The following is a 16942-nucleotide window of genomic DNA, read 5'->3' as shown; positions in this document are numbered from 1 at the left end:
AAAAAAGTAATACTGGTACTTTTAACAATTATAACTGTTTTACGTCATTTTCTGTAACCACACAATTCCAGCAGACAGCGAGTATACTTTGAAGCGTTTGATGCTGTCATTGTTATCGCTCTGTATTTCCCTGGCAACCAGAAGTTAGCACGCAGCCTCGTCCCACACACGGAAGTGGTGCGTGCAGTCCATTGGTTTGAAGCGTGTAATCTGACATAATCAAACGCGGAATAGATTCACCCAGCTGTAATTGTTTTAAGAACAAAGCAATCACAAATCAAACCGGGTTGTTCACACAGTAACATTTTTTTCGAAAACATTTTGAAAATGCAGCCGTTTCTAATGCACTTTGGATTTAAGCAATCACAAATTAAACCGGGTTGTTCACACTAACATTTTTTCGAAAACATTTTGAAAATGCAGCCGTTTCTAATGCACTTTGGATTTTTTTTTTTTAACTGCTTCAAATACTAATTACATTTCACACCATTAGACCTGCAGAAGGCATTCATTTTAATTTAGTCTTGCATGGCACACAAATATAGTATGCTTAGTGTTTTGACATATTTACTCCCCACAGTACTTGTGCTCATGTGAAAAACACAATTTGAGCAAAAAAGGGCTCAAAAATATCTTTGAAATTTAATAAGTACTTCCATAAATAGGACTGAATACAGATTTGAAGGTTGGGCACAGTGTTTATTTACTGACTACATAAAATGAAAGTACTAATGAATACAAATCTTTAAAAGGTTTGAATTTATTTTAGTGCTTATTTTAATACGACACACTGAATTTACTACACACACAGGAACATTCCAAGACATCCAGACATGTTGCAACTCAACTAGGAAATTGAAAAATTGCCTTCTTTACTTATATTTCTGTGAAGTGAATCAAAGTTTTACCAAATCACCTTTTGACACTGAAGAACCAAAGAAACTTAAAAATTATTACTAGAGAAAGCATAATTTCCAGAAAATGAAGATGGGATCCGCAGTAAATCATAAACATGAGCAGCATCCAAAAGTCACTGTAATCAGAACAATTGCTGATGTGACAGTTAGCGACTGGCAAACAGGAATCCGTTAACATTCCACTCCCGCAACTCCAGCCAAGACATCCAAATAGTTTGTAATCTTACTTGCGAGTACAACACTTCAATGGCCATCCATTGGCATCATGGTTCCTCTGATGCAGCTTTGTGTTGTGTTTTGAGTTTATTGGTTATGTCCTCTGCTATTTGGATTCTGATTGATTCAAAACATCTTCACTCTTCTCCACCTCCCCCGGTGGGATCTTTGGACTTGCCTTTGCTAATGTACTGTAAATTGTCATGGCCTGAGGGTAGGAAAATACGATGAGTAATGTACAGGTAACTATTTCAGAAAACATTTTGTCTGTTTGCACATGCATACCTGTGTAACCATGCTGCTAATGTCCCCGGTATTTGACGGAAGGAGGACAGTGTTGGACTCTTTGGCAAGTTTGGAAAACGCAGACACATACTGCTCAGCCACGCTAAGTGAGGCTGCCGCATTTCCATTCTGCACAATAAAATGAACAAGGAAAGGTTTCAAATTGGGCTGATCCCATTCAAAGATGACCCATGAAAATACTGTTTACCTTCTCAGCTAAGGCATCAGATAGTACACGGATGGCCTTGGCTTTGGCCTCAGCTTTGGCTAAGATTGCTTGGGATTCACCTGGAGGAAAACAGTTTCAGTAGTAAACTGTTAGTCATTACCTTGTGTTAATCACTGGGCGAATAACAGTTTAGAAACAATTTTTTTTTTTAAAGTTCACTTCTTCTAGCCATAATGGAAGATGATTTATCTAAGGCACCTACCGGCCGCTTGATTGATCTGCTGTGCCTTTTCACCCTCTGAGGCCAGAATTTGAGATTGTTTATGTCCTTCTGCAACATTAATGGCTGATTCCCTTGTCCCTTCAGACTCCAGGACCGTGGCTCTCTTCTTACGTTCAGCCTCCACCTAGAGCATTGTACGACAAAACCGTGCACCTGGTCAACAGACCTAGCATCTCTGAAGCCGTACTCCCTTGAGGAGGGGAAAAAAAAAAAAGGTCTCTAATGTCTCACAAAACCTGAACGTTTGAACCTCTGTCATGCATGATGCCAAGCATATTGCTTGATCAAAGGATCGACTGTCTTTTTGTCTTTCTTTGGCCATGACTCCAAATGAAGCTCTCTCACCAATGGATGTTGAGAGAAGAAATATGTAAGGAAAAATCTGACATAAATTACATGAAATAAGCACATTCAAAGTAAGCAGCGTCACCATATGCATTGTCACTTTTTTATCAACGTTAAGCCTTTATTGTTCGAGATTTTAAGATTGGTTATTTCTGTTTTACACTTGCATGGGAATTAGGAATTGGGTTGGCTATCCAGAGAGGTAGAGACTCTTCTCTCCCATAACACACACGACACTTTCCTCAACCAATTCCAACCTGTTTGCACCAGATTCTTCACCTCACTCACAAATAATTAATAGTACCTGTTGAAAAAATGTCACTATTTATTATCCTGTTTATATGAACATATGTGGTATCACCTCACACTTTTTTTTATCGATAAAACATCTGAAAATAAAATTGTGCACAGTAACTTATTTGTGCATATGGAATACAATAGTCAAAAACAATTCTGTATGAACACTGAAAAATTGCATGTAAACTTAAATGATACCTCTTGGACATTGTGATCAACCTCAACTTTTTTTTAAAAATATCATCACATCTCCACCTTCATTTCTTCCTGTAGCAAAGTGTGCACATGTAGATTTTTGCACCCTCCAGTAGCCAGATGGTGAATCGATTCAGAGGACTCCCTAAATCAATATTAAATTGACGGTGAATATTGCAATTTGTGATGCATCAATTAATAGATTTTTTCACTTACCCCTAATTATGAATGTTGAAAAGGGAAGGTATGAGGCACATCTGATAGATAAATAGATGCCTACAAACACTTTGGGCGACTTTAAAATCTCCTTGAAACCTCACCTGCATTTGCATGGATTCCTTCACACGAGGTGGAACGTGTATGTCTTTAATTTCATAACGCAGGCAACGGATTCCCCACTCGTCTGAAGCTTGGTTGATGGAGTGTACAATGTTTGCGTTAAGGGACTCTCTTTCCTTAAGACAAAACAATCCATATTGTTCTTATGTTGTTGCTTACAGGCAGGATACAAACAAAGTGAGCTATAACTGCATGTCATTACCCTGAACACTTTGTCCAGTGTGAGTTTGCCCAGTTCTGAACGCATGGTGGTCTGTGCTAGCTGTGTGACAGCATATTCAGGATCCTCAACACCATAACTAGCCTGCAGTGAACAATGTAGATTAAAAAAAATAATAAGAGCAGGAAAATTATTACATTCATTTTAAAATCTTACTTTGAAAGGATCCAGGATCCTTAAATACAGAACTCCATCAATCTGTAGAGTTACATTATCTGAAAAAACAAAAGTACACTTACAAAAGATATCCAAACATCTTTAATTCAAAATTTTGTTAGAGGGCTCGAGGTGTGACAATTTTCACACCATGAAATACATGACAAAGTGACTTACCTAAAGATACTGCAGACTGCTCGGGGACATCGATGACAATTTCTTTGAGACTTTGCACATAGCGGACTCGGTCAAGTACTGGTATGAGGAAATTTAACCCCTAAAAGAGGTAAATCAGAAGAGTATAAGTGAGTGCAGTACAAACAATCGTTTAAACAAACAGTTCCGAGTAGTAGTTGCTGCGACGCTATAAAAAAAAATAATTCTTAGCAGTTTTAGTAGTCTAAAACTAACACACACTCACTGATTACACTGACAACATGACTGCGAACAGAAACGAGGTAGTTTACAAAAGCACCTTCACTTTTTCCAACTTGTTTGTTTTATCGACATATTAGAATTTCTTGAACTGAGGTATGTGCGTCCAAGTCACCTATAATTTGCAGAGGTTGCATTGCCTTGCTTCTTGAAGGGGGAAACAAAAACGTAAGAAAATTGTAAATCTGATTTTTGTTAAAGAAAAATCTAAAAAATCTGACATTTGATTCTGAGGGCATATCACCCAGCCCTGTCATACTTCAACAGACCAGGTCACATCCAGCGAGTCCATGAAGTCAAAATATAACCAAACAAAAGCACAGTGCTTTTATTTAAATGTGTATGCTCTCGCAAGAGGAATTTATGAATGCAAAGACTTGCATCTTTATGTTAGCAACACTTTTATTTCCTTTCGTTTGAGATTTTTTTTTCCACTATAAAATATGTGCCTTGGCTTAGTAAACGTTGGGAAATACTGGAAAAAGAAACATCACACACATAATGTGGATTCTGCTTAAATCTGGCTTGCTGTCAGTTGCCAAAATGCTTGCTCATAAGGGAATCTGCTAGGTCTCAATCATAAAATGCCACTGTATTAATGCAATTTTCCTCTTCGTTGGTGGACTGAGTAAAAAAAAGTGAAACACACCGGCTCTAGGATGCGATGGAAGCGACCCATTCTCTCTACCACCCACGCTTCCTGCTGGGGTACAAACAGGACCACCGTGTTCATAGGCAGACTTGACGCCCATCGCTGCTGAACTGGGGACACCCACAATCTCGGCGCTGTTCGTCTGCTTTGCTAGAAAACACACAAAAATTCACACTCGTTAAATTGGCTCGACAAGTTGTTTTAATTACACTGCGGGTTGAGGACTGCAAACTGAACGGCAAATGTCACATAATACATTAAAAGAAAATCAATTAAAATCTTCATATAGCCCAATTCGGTAGAGAGCATAGTCACAAATAATTGAGTAACTTTAGTCATGGTTAAGTAGTGCGTCTCCTGCTCGACAACCAATTGAGTTCCCACTGTGCACGTTTGCGCCAGGTAAAGAACAGCAAATGCACTACGATTTGATTTTACCTGGAGAAGAGCCCTGCCGCTGCTACACAGTGTTCGTATCATCGTGTAAACTAGAAAGGAATGACTGTATTGTGAAACTGTAATTCAAATAAAAGTATAAAACTCGACTCAATTCAATGGAACTCCCCACTCATGTGTGTGACCTATGAGGGAAGTTATATCATTGGTGCAACGGTAAAAAGTCCGCCACGAGGGCCACAACAAGAAGGCTGCGTCTATAGTTCCGCTACGATGCAGTAAACAACGACAATTGTGGGTGTATTTGTAACGCAAAACAAAATCCATGAAACTACACAACCATGAGCCACATGATAAAAATATGTAATGGCAACAAATACTGCAATTTTAAGGACTGTAGACGTAAGTAGGTATCACCACCTTTTTCGGTTAGTGTCAGATTAATGTAGTTAACGACTAGATGCACATAGTGGCGCCATTGAGTTTATTTTAACGCTCCTTTTCAGAATTGTCAGACTTTTCTCTAAAGTTCATATTTTGCAGTTTCTTTTATTTGTTGCTCTTGTGTATCGTAGTTGACCCCATGGTTGACCAAAAGTGACATTTGAATAGGGTTTATAAACATAAATCTAGCTTTATTCAGCTCTTTTTTATGCCTGCGTCACCTGTTTCTTCCTCGAAGCATCCCAAGGATCATTGGTCACATTTATTTGACCACGCCTTTTTGTAAACATTGAGTTTTCATTGGCTAAATAAAACGCTAATCACTTGTTCTGATTCTCCTGTCTCCTCCCTGTTTGCTCAGGTTTACGATCAGGCTGCTGAAAATCTTCACGGTAGTACCTGTAGTCCCGTGTTGGGAAGCCGACTTTATTTCCCGAATTCGAAAGCGTCTGCAATAATGATAATGAATTACAGGTTACCATGTTACCACATTCGCTAAATTCCGATTAAGCGTGTACTTTCTTTCCAAAGTGCAAAGTGACTGACACTCCTGGATTGTTGCTGGAAGCGCTTTGCCAATGTCTTTACTTTGTGTAAGAGGTAAGTAAGTTTTTGCTTTATTTATTTCTTCAACTGGGTTAAAACTTGCTATATGTCATGGTGGGGTACTGCACTTCACTTTAAGCTTGAAAAACCCATTAAAACTGTACAGGATGTGTAGAACATATGCTTAAGTAGCGCTAGAATGCTATTTGTGGTGTTAGAATATGAATTGTTACATTTATAGTTGTCATAGACGAGCGTCCCCATTCTGTTGATTTCAATGGAACTCTCACTGCCTTTATATTTATGTCAAGAGTATGAAATTGCGTTTGTAACATCATGAATATTTCATGAACAAATACGTGTTATCCTTACGTTCATTCTGAATAAATCATTAAAAACGATAGTATCCAGAATAGGACTCAAAGTACTTTTTAAAAATGTAAATAAGAGTTATTTATGACTCAGTCCAATTTAAATTCAAGTATGCCCTATCTGTGCAAATGAACATTTGTTCACACATAATCACATACACACTACAAAATCCTGATGTAACCCATTTAATGTGTGTGTGTGTTTGTGTTTGTGTGTGTGTGTGTGTTTGTGTGTGTGTGTGTGTGTGTGTGTGTGTGTGTGTGTGTGGTTTCAAAGCATATTATGCAATACAGTACAGTGCTGAAATTTGTGACTTCACCCCTCTGTAATTTGATCCACTTCTACCAGGATGTATTTTTCGGGTCACACTGAAAAGGAAAGAAAACAAAAAAAAAATGTAAAATTAAATTGTAATTTTACCATAACTAAGTTTTATGTTACAGAAGGAAAAGGTAGTATATTTCCAAAATAAAAAGTTTCAAGTTTCATTTTACAAGAAGAAAGTCATATTCTACAACCCCAATTCCAGTGAAGTTGGGACCCTGTCCCAGCTTTTTTGGAACGTGTTGCAGCCATAAAATTACTTTAATTTTTAATCAGTTTGAACATTAAATATCTTGTCTTTGTAGTGTGTTAAATTAAATATAGGCTGAACATGATTTGCAACTCATTGTATACTTTTTTTTAATTAGTTTAACACAACGTCCCAACTTCATTGGAATTGGGGTTGTATATTAATATATTATCTTTTTTTTGGCGGGGGGGGGGGGGGGGGGACAGTCATAATATGGCAAGAATAGTCATACTTTTTGCAAGATGAAGTGAAGTAATAATATCAGAGGAGCAATTTGTCTTGGTTTGCTTTCGAGGCTGGCCGTATCTACAATTGTGTGGGTCTTTCCTCGAAACAGAGAGAAACGTTTACGCAGTCACTTCAAAATCCAGATAGACCATGGTTTGTGAGAGATGTTTCAAAGTTGTGTCAAAAACTGTTGTACAAGGTTGGATTGAATTGGACTTGAAATTGCATTTCAAACTATCCCTTTAAAGTGGGAATATTGTATGTCAAAAACCTGAATAATTTGAAAGTATGCAGGATGAAACTACAGTTGTAGCTCCGTGTGCCCTCTTCTGGTTGATGGCATTAGTTGAAATAGAGTTTCCTTCAGGGTGAACTACGTGAAGGTCGCCATCTTCACGCCTTTGACTAGTAATGATGTGACATTTGGCAGACCATGTAGGGTCAGCGTTTGTGCAACAAAATGAATGTTGATATTTGTAATCTTAAATTGGACCATTTTCTGTATTTGTGACATATTTTGAATATAAACAAAGGATAACATAACAGCAACCATACAATATGAAATTTATGACATTAGAGAATGTAAACAGCAACAACCAAGTGATATATTTTAATGGCGGTGATGCTATTAAAACATTAATTTAATCAATTAAAGTGTATAATTTATCTCTGAAAAGTTTCCAAGTTCCATTTTGAGCTGATAATATTCACAAGGCTCTAACTCCACAATTTCAGTTGTCCATGTTCAATATTCTAAAGGACATTTTGTCAACTCGAGCACTTTATCCAGGCGTTAGCTACTCTCTAGCCGTCTGCTACTTTAGGTCTGAAGTCAGGGGTACCTGGACTTGAAGGATAATTCTGTTTTCCTCCAGTGCAGGACAAACTGGTTGTGGTTTTCTTTGTCGATCCACCTTATAAATGTATTTTAGCAAGATTGCGTTCACATTGTATGGTCATTATCCATAAGCACAACACTTCCTTGGAGTCCAGATCGTTAAGATGTAAGAAAATGATTCAGATAAGTGTGAAAATGTTTTCCCCGCAAGACTAGAAATAACACAACTGCATGTAGAGTGGTTTAGTGTGTCGAGCAGCAGTGTAGTGAAATTATGCGAGAACGAGGCAGTGAGACAGGGAGAGCGCTGAGAGATTGTGGGTGTAATCCCCTGACCATCTGTTGCTCTCTCTCATGCTCTCTGTCTCTCTTCATCTGATCATAGCCACCAGCACCAGCGGAAGTGCACTGCTGCCGGCAGCATTAGGGGAGTCTAGTGTCACTTCCTGTTCCAGTTATTCCGCAAATACAGCATAATCCTGGTGTTCATTTGACTTTTTTCCTATTGTGTTGAACAACCTGAAAAGGAAATGTTATTATGCCATATGGACAAAGCAATTGGGACAGGCCTCTAAGTGAAAGAGTAACTCAATCGGGTGTGGGCTTGACCTCTCAGTTACTCCTAAATCTTAACTCTTCATTCTACAAATCTCTGTTGGACAATTATGCTTCCAACATTGTGGGAAAAGTTTGGGGAAGGTCCTTTTATCACGTTAGTCTCAGTTTGCCCTCTGAAATGTTCTTACTCGTGAACTATGGACCTGTTTTGTAGAACACAAAACTATTGGTCGGTTGTATGAATGGTAACAGGCAGAAACACTGGTTTATCGTACCGTATGCCATCTTGTGGAAGAGCATTTCTTTGTTCTGCTTGTCACTATAGTACTGTAAATCAATGACATAGAACAAAGAGAGTACAATTGTTGTAGTAAATAATTTTGGCACACCTGATCTGATTTCTCATAGCGCACGAATGCAGCGGCACAGTTGTTGGCTATAACTGGATTAGAATGTACACTATTTCGACTGATTATCACGTACTGTGACTGTACATGGTAGTGACTCTGAATATTGTTATGATCTGGTTTTAGTTGGCGTATTATAGTCCAATAAACAAGTCAAAACTATTTAAAACTAATTAAAACAGGACTGCACTAGCTACTAGCTTGATTTATGTTGGATTTAATTTATGATTATGATGATTTATTATTTTTTTTAATGAAATAAAGAGAGGAGGCGGCACTGTGACCAACTGGTTAGCACACCTGCCTCACAGTTGTGAGGAATCTTTTGAGATTGACATGACAGTTTTGCCGGTTTTTGGTCATACCCCTTTTGACCAGTCGTCTTAGTTTTAAAATATAGCGTACATGTTTTAAAGAGTTTTATATGAAGAAGGATATCTCTTTTTTTGTTGTTGCTTACTTAAACAGACATAAAAATGGCACTTTCCACCCCATTCAATTAATAAATTGCAAGGTAAAAAAAAAAAAGCCAAATTGGTTATTTTTGGAACCTTTTACAATTGAGTCCCAAACAAATGAACCAAAAACCATATGGCTTTCGAGAAACAAGTTGTTAGTGTGCACTGACAGACCAGGAGATGTTACATTAAAATATATGTGCCGTTTGTGCCTCCATCATCCTTTTTCGTTCCCGTCTGCCATCTAAGGCTCCAGAGGTTTTAGTCGGTTTTATGCCTGAACACTGCCACAGCAATCACTATTAATCCCCTCTAAAGCACTTCACAATCCCACAAACATTGTTCTATAGCTGCATTAACGGAGGAAAGATGGTCAGTCTAAAAATAAACCAAAGCAATCACTTAACCTTTTTCACGGCTCATATTTTAACATTTTTGTTAAGTCTGTTTTTGCTTTTGTTTCTTTTGCTAATGCCCTTCTGAGCCACTCCCTGTTGTTTAATGTGCCATTGTTAGTTATCTGTTTGTTAACCAGCTGTCTGTTGTGTGACACAGCTTTTCAGGTCTGTCCGGATAATAAAAAAGTTGGTGTTCTGGGTTATGTTGAAAGTGTACTTCCATGGGGAGGAACTTAACTCTGTTACATCTACTCAAGTAACATTTTGGATAAATTGTACTTGTCCGTGTAGTTTTAATGAAGCATACTTTTACTTGAGTATTTATGTTTAGAAGAAACAGTACTTTTACTCCATTACAATAATCTACATGCCGCTTGCTTCTTTCATTTATCAATAATTGAGTGCGTGATCTATTTTTAGACTTGCATATTCAACTTCCACGTCGGGCGCCATTGTTCCAATCCACCGTGTTTACCACAGTGATGTTTGACTCAAATTCACCAATCAAAACGACAAAAGAAAGTCACATGTCCGCACACAAAGTCTTCTGTTGGGCTTCACGGACCAATCAATGTTTACATTACACAAGATGAAAAACAACAGCTTTAACATGCAGCATAGTTTTGTCATTGCCCAAAATTGGATATTTCAGCCCACTTCTAGCTTGAGAAAACACCTTGCGGTATGTTGTAGAAGGTTTTGCTGTTATTTTGGCTATGTATGTAAATTAATTATATTTGTTTTATTGTAAAATTGGTTCCTAAGTTTTCATTGTCATAGCAATACTTTTGAACAACAATTTGTCGTTAATCGGGAGCTATTGTCGCGAAGTATAGAACAGTGCGAATGCCAATGTGCAGAGAAAAGTGTTCTGCTTGGTTAAAACGGAGCTTAAGCTAAATTTAAGGTGTAATTATTCGATTATTTTGGTCCCTTAACACCCGGTTGATGAGGGAACAAAGTTGTTATTAGTTTTTGTCATGTAAAATAAATGTAACTTTTGTTGTGTTTTATGACATTTATAATATGCTGCTAAGTGTTGCAGTCAAACGGTTTTCACCCACTCGAGGGTACTAGCGGGCTTTTGTAAAACCCATGCTTAGTAATGTTGGCAAGGTTCAATGCTAATATCAGGTCAAAGATAATAGCAATATGTCTGTTTTATTTCATTGGATGATTCATATAAAAGGTAAAAGGCAATGTTAAAAGGGTTACTAAATGTATGAAAAAAATACATTACATGGTTAAAGGATAAAAATCTATGGTAATAGTAATTCATATAAGGTCTAACATACGTATAAGGTAAAACATATTAAGAGTTTCTGATTGTATTTGTTAATTCTTGTCGCTCTTACGGTGTGTTCACATGCAAGGCTATTCAATAAAGATTGTGAACCATCAGTTGGAGAGTCCATCTTTTCAACCAGGGATGCTACAGGGCATATGGCAACATTAGCCCCATTTTATGGTAACAAGTAAAATGCATCTTCTGGGGTACGTTCTGTTCTCTCTCTCTCACACTATCAAGAAGTCTGGTCAGCAAACGGCTTCTTCATTCAGTCATTTTTTTCCACTTAAAAATTTAAATGGTGCCGTGTGTGTGGACTCCCATTGAACATGAATTTGAACGTGATCTGTTACTGCTGAACACAACCTCATGCCAGTTATAAGAGGGAGTGGATCCATGTGCAAGTGGATTTATTTTTAGATATTTTATTTAAATTGTATTTAACCAGGTAAAAGACCAGTTAAAACAGAACATCTCTTTTGCAATGGTGATCAAGCCAAGAAGGAAGCAAGTTCAACATCAAATCCAAGTAAATCACATTCAAGTTTATTTCAGTTGTTTATTTTCACCTCCCCTCTCAAAATGATACAAAAATAAATCAGTTGAGTTGTACAAATTCTAGATCACATTAATGGTCGAACAAATTTTAAAATTATTGATCTTGGTCAAAATTATTTTACAACACAAAAACCTGACATTTGAACAGGGGTGTGTATACTTTTTACGTTGGTATCAGGAAATGATGAGTACAATAACACAACCTCTGTAATGTAATGGCAGAAATGAGTACATTTCATCATGAGTACATCTTCATTTGTAACGTTTGTTATATCTTTATTAAACTCACTATGTGATTCAGGAGGACATGTACTTATAACATAACATTCTATTTTTTTGATGAAAGCTCCCTGCTAAACAAACAGTTTAGCAGGGAGCTAAAAACAGCCAAGTAGGGAGCTAAAAACAGCCAAGTTTGTGTGTGTGTGTGTGTGTGTGTGTGTGTGTGTGTCTACGTGCTTATTGTTATGTGTAATAGTGTCATGAGGCACGGCTCCTTCGTTTGCATATTAATGACATTGTAAGGCTTTAATGACAATTGCTCCTGACGTTACAGTAGTCATGTCTAAATATAGGCCCTGTTACAACGAAATTACCACAAACATGTACGGTAGTTAAAGGGATACTTTACTTTCCATTGCAGCAGTGAAAAGTTCATATTTTTGTTGTAAAGAATTTTAAAATGTATGGTGAATTTTCATGCACATTAAGTAACTTAAAAAAAAAAAAAATGTACTCGGCGCTGCCATATTTATTGAACATATGACCAGATGACCCATATGGTGACATCACATGTGGCCGATTAAGCACAGTTAGTATTGATAATGACTTCGCAAATGCCTCTGCCATCGTTCCTGAAAGGATTAGGCCTCATAGTTTCAAACCAACACGACCAAATAGGCCTACAGAGAGATATCTTCCTTCGGATGAGGACGATGCAGTGCCGCATGTCCATGTTTTCGGGCACGAAATAAGTTGAAGTCAAATCGGCTGCGACAAAGATAGTTCATACTGTGTCCTCGCAGCGCTTTGGCAGCATGTTACAGTAATGCATAGTATGAACAATCGTTGCAGCTTGCTTGACTTCTGTCTTTTTGACTGGAATTGCAAAATTAAACAAATTAATAAATACGGCCTGTGCAGTGTAATTGTGAATGTGGCCTTCCCATGCCTACCTTCATCTTCATTTTGCTCTCTCATCTCTTAGGACTTGGATTTCTGATTGTCAACAATCAGCAGGAATGAGTCGCAGGGGATTCATATTTAATTACCAAACCGCCAAGATGAAGCACTCGTCTTGTCACTTTCGTGATTAGCAGCCAATATGAACGCGCCCGTTAGATTGAAAATTTGCAGTAAAAGTACAATAAATCAACATAGAGGTGTATTTCTCAGCTTTTAAGCGCTTTTCCAAGCTAAACTAATTACTAATCAAACCATGCATGTTAATTTGGCCAGTGTCCCTTTAAAATCTATGGAACAAAAAGTTACTCTGGCCCTTTGTTTTGCATGCACACAGCAGACCAAACCCATTCAAAACCAGTAATGTCTTTTAAAGCAATGAATAGGCAAGGAACTTTATTTTGGGAAGAATCTGTTGTTAACACACCAAGTTCTTTCAAAAGTTTGTATTTGCCAGTTAAAATTTCTGCATTGTGAAAGGGGCTTATGTTTCTGATTTTTGTAGTCCTTACCTGTGTTTAACAATAATTTGTTTGATTTGAGCTGTGATTCTGACTCATGTTTAAATGACATGATAAACAATAAACAGAGCTTTACAATATACAGGTCCATAACTAAAAGTCTTCGGTATTTTTTATTTGCAGTGAAAAAAGCCAAGCTCCAGGGACCTTCAGGTGAGTATTTTCACAAATTTTCATTTTCTGCATGGTTACACATTTTCACTCTTTGCCTTAGTTTAGTTTAGGCCAGGTAGGGTAACGTCATCCTAGGTGGATTAATGCTTGCTGAGAAGCTTGTATCACACTAACTGTAATAGAGACTTGTAATAAGCATGCATAGCTTTTTTTAAATTTTGACCCGTGTTGGCTGGTTTTTAGATCTATTAGCAGGATATGGGACTTACTGTGATTAAGGCAATTTAGATTTTTTTTTTTTGTTTTTTTAAATATTTGGAAGCGCAATGCTCAAAAGTTAAGGGAAAGACCGTCCCTTCTAATTCAAATGTCCTTCAGTGTTCAGAACATATTCTATACTATTTTTTTTCTTTACAATTTACTTGGGGACCTGTAGATGGTTTTCAAAGATGTAGCTTTGTTAGTAGTCAAGATTTTATTTTGTATGATATAACCTTGCGTGGTGGGACGGTGACGACTGGTTAGAGCGTCTGCCTCACAGTTCTGAGGACCGGGGTTCAGTCCCTGGCCCCGCCTGTGTGGAGTTTGCATGTTCTCCCCGTGCCTGCGTGGGTTTTCTCCGGGCACTCCGGTTTCCTCCCACATCCCAAAAACATGCATGGTAGGTTAATTGACAACTCTAAATTGCCCGTAGGTGTGAATGTGAGTGCGAATGGTTGTTTGTTTGTATGTGCCCTGCGATTGGCTGGCAACCAGTTCAGGGTGTACCCCGCCTCCTGCCCGATGATAGCTGGGACAGGCTGCAGCACGCCCGCGACCCGAGTGACGAGAAGCGGCTCAGAAAATGGATGGATGGATGGATGGATAACCTTGCGTCCTAGGATGCCAGCATGTGCAGCTGACTTAAGATCGCTGGCTGCTCAGTCCAAATCTCTGTGCTCTCCTCCTATGCCAATCCCTTGTTTAACATCACACCTATTTTTTAAAGCCTTGTGACGTGACCACACAATGTGTAACACCTGCCCCAAAGCAAACATCATGGATAATTCACCTAATCCTCTTGTCTCTAATAGACAAATGCAAACATACCGTGGATATAAAAAGTCTACATATCCCTGTTCAAATGCCAGGTTTTTGTAATATTAAAAAATAAGACTAAAATAAGTCATGCAAAAACGTTTTCCACTATTAATGTAAACTACTGTATAACCTTTTTTTAATATCACATAAACCTGGACTTTGAACATGGTGTTTAGACTTTTTATATACTTATGTTCTCGGCCTGCTTTGTATCTGTAAGTGACTTTGTTGCCAGAAGCAATATTTTAAATTCTATATATTTTTAAATGCTAGCAGTTTCATTATATGGTTATAGATGTGTGGTTTCTGTTTTTTTTATTGTCCAAATAAATTGGTATTAACTGTACAGTTAGCATGTCCCCAGCCCACTGAGGTTTTCTAAGGAAGCATAATGTGCATCAAACAGAGCATGTTGTGCCAAATAATTTAAAAACCGACCTTGAGAAAGGAAATACATTTTTTTGTTTGTCCAGCAAACATTCAGCAATGTCTGAATTTGTCATTAGTCGTGTCTTTCTTATTATTTCTGCTTAAGTACAGAACAATTTTGACCTTTTCCCCTCTCCGTGTTTACAGGGCTTGTCAGTGACATTAACTGTATTTGCATTGTACTTTCACCACACCTTCAGTGAGGCCTCATTGGAACATTAGGTTTCTGGGGAATGTGTCCAACTTAAAGTAACCTTGGATATGCTACTGCCTGGCTTTCCACTGACTAACTGAGGAAACTGGAGCTTGATAAGACGTGTGTGTCTGGGTTTGTACATGTTTTCAACACAGAACCAGACTGGAGAATGATGAATTGACCAGCAAAGGTTGAAAAGCAGTCCCAGATATTCCTTCCGTTCAATGCATTGTCAATAAAAGCTCCGAATTCAAAATGTCAGTCTTCCAGCTGCCTGAGTTTTCCTGACTAATTTATGAAGAAAAATATTTTAAAAAAAGACTGTATCGCTCAATAATGGATGAAGAAGATGCATTATTTGATAAGTGGATGGTCTGTGGGGGTCCAAGTATCTCGCCCAACATCATGCCACCTTATATAATAATGCCACCAATGCTGTTCTGCACATTACAGTTCTAACATGGTGTGAATGCTGGGAGTGACGCCTATTTTATTTTTTAAATCTTTTATCTTAAAACAGTATAGCAATACCTGTACTTTATCTATTTTTCTTTTTTAAATATGTGTCTGTATGTCTGTCTTCCCACATTTGCACATTCCAATAGTAGGATTGGAATGAAGGGATATCAGAATATGTTCTCAACTCCTTCCATTGCCAGTATCGAGTTATCAGTGAGCATGATAGCCTAAATCAACAGCCTCACTGATGTCACCTTTTGCTGTCATGTATTCTCCATCTTTGTCTCAATTACTTCAAAGATGCAATTAATCAAAATTAAATTAACCAAAATCACCACAATTTTTGAAAATGATCACCTACAGTCAATGTATTTATTAATATGCCCTTTCCCTATTATTAACAATGGTTTAATTATGTCAATCATTTCATCTCATCTCTCACCTTCTGAGAAAAGTGCACTTTCTAGGTTAATATACGTAATTATCAACATAGTTCCCACCATGTCATGCTCAGGTCATTCGCTATTGTGCTAGGTCAATGCTACTTCCAATTGTGACAGCCAGCCTATAGTGGATAGCACCTGCCTCAAAAGCCATACAGCTCCTAAGTGCTACTTATCTAATCCATACATCCTCTTCCTTTATCTCATCTCTTCTATTCATGGTAGCCAGCCCATGTGTGGCACAAATCCTAGGCTAATGATATAAATCGAATTAGAGAATGGTTTGAACATCCCCCTGGCTCCTTTGTAATAATGTATTTTCTTTGGCTTTTGTCCCCATGAGACACTGATTAGGTCTGTGCTCTGTCACTTTTGCCGTTGTAGACACAACAGCACTTTTAGATTCTGTCATTGGTATACTCAGTGCAATTTCTTTTGTTTCAGGCAGTAAAAAAGGATTCCTTTTGTATGTCTTTGGAATTCATTCTGTTGACTTACTGGCTGCTGTGTTACAGGCAGGGTAAATGTTTCAAATGTGCTTCTGGGGTAACCTGAAAGTGTGACCAGGCTGCAACAGAGCAGCTGATGCCTTACTTATTTTTCCCATAGTTTGTGTGTGGTGTGTGTTTGTGTGACTGTGTGAATGTGCGCACACGCACAACATGCATGGGTGTGTCCAAATATTTTCTAATATTCCATCAAGGTGGTTATTTTTCTTTTAGATTATTTAAATGGAGGCTTGCTTTTCTCTACATACTGCTTTGTGAATAAAAGTAGCCTCTCCCTTAGTCACAACGGCCACGCTACACCCTGGTAGAAAGCTGTACTATATATATATATATATATATATATATATATCTATATATATATATGTATATATATATATGTATATATATATATGTATATATATATATATATATATATATATATAATGTGTGTGTGTG

General features: G+C 37.7%; 2 protein-coding genes across 20 annotated transcripts in view; one reads left to right on the top strand and one right to left on the bottom strand.

Annotated features, from left to right (window-relative positions):
• Positions 1-744: 744 nt before the first annotated feature.
• On the bottom strand, positions 745-5141 carry stoml2 (stomatin (EPB72)-like 2). Its single transcript, XM_061747654.1, has 10 exons — positions 4948-5141; positions 4507-4659; positions 3600-3699; positions 3423-3481; positions 3249-3350; positions 3028-3162; positions 1850-1994; positions 1627-1706; positions 1419-1547; positions 745-1341 (listed from the first exon to the last, which is right to left on the bottom strand). The coding sequence occupies exons 1-10, from the start codon at positions 4987-4989 to the stop codon at positions 1240-1242; spliced, it is 1047 nt and encodes a 348-aa protein (XP_061603638.1). The 5' UTR covers positions 4990-5141; the 3' UTR covers positions 745-1239.
• A 561-nt stretch (positions 5142-5702) lies between these two features.
• LOC133489935 (protein unc-13 homolog B-like) overlaps positions 5703-16942 on the top strand; it is a 58530-nt gene continuing 47290 nt past the window's right edge. For all 19 annotated transcript variants that reach the window (XM_061799254.1, XM_061799260.1, XM_061799243.1 and 16 more), the window contains exons 1-2: positions 5703-5949; positions 13401-13430. In XM_061799254.1, the coding sequence (XP_061655238.1) occupies positions 5928-5949; positions 13401-13430 (52 nt within the window). In that variant the 5' untranslated portion in view covers positions 5703-5927. The remainder of the gene's footprint in view (positions 5950-13400; positions 13431-16942) is intronic.

Source organism: Phyllopteryx taeniolatus, chromosome 15 (assembly GCF_024500385.1).
Source record: "Phyllopteryx taeniolatus isolate TA_2022b chromosome 15, UOR_Ptae_1.2, whole genome shotgun sequence".
Taxonomy (NCBI): Eukaryota; Metazoa; Chordata; class Actinopteri; order Syngnathiformes; family Syngnathidae; genus Phyllopteryx; species Phyllopteryx taeniolatus.
Note: the sequence above shows the minus strand (reverse complement) of the source record. Positions and strands in the feature narration are given on the sequence as shown.

What these genes read in the sequence shown, in the direction of transcription:
- stoml2 (XM_061747654.1), bottom strand. Translation starts at nt 4,989, where the DNA reads ATGATACGAACACTGTGTAGCAGCGGCAGGGCTCTTCTCCAG. An exon ending in TCCATCGCATCCTAGAGCCG is followed by an intron (nt 3,700 to 4,506) that starts GTGTGTTTCACT and finishes TACCTCTTTTAG; the next exon opens with GGGTTAAATTTCCTCATACC. An exon ending in GCAGTCTGCAGTATCTTTAG is followed by an intron (nt 3,482 to 3,599) that starts GTAAGTCACTTT and finishes TTGTTTTTTCAG; the next exon opens with ATAATGTAACTCTACAGATT.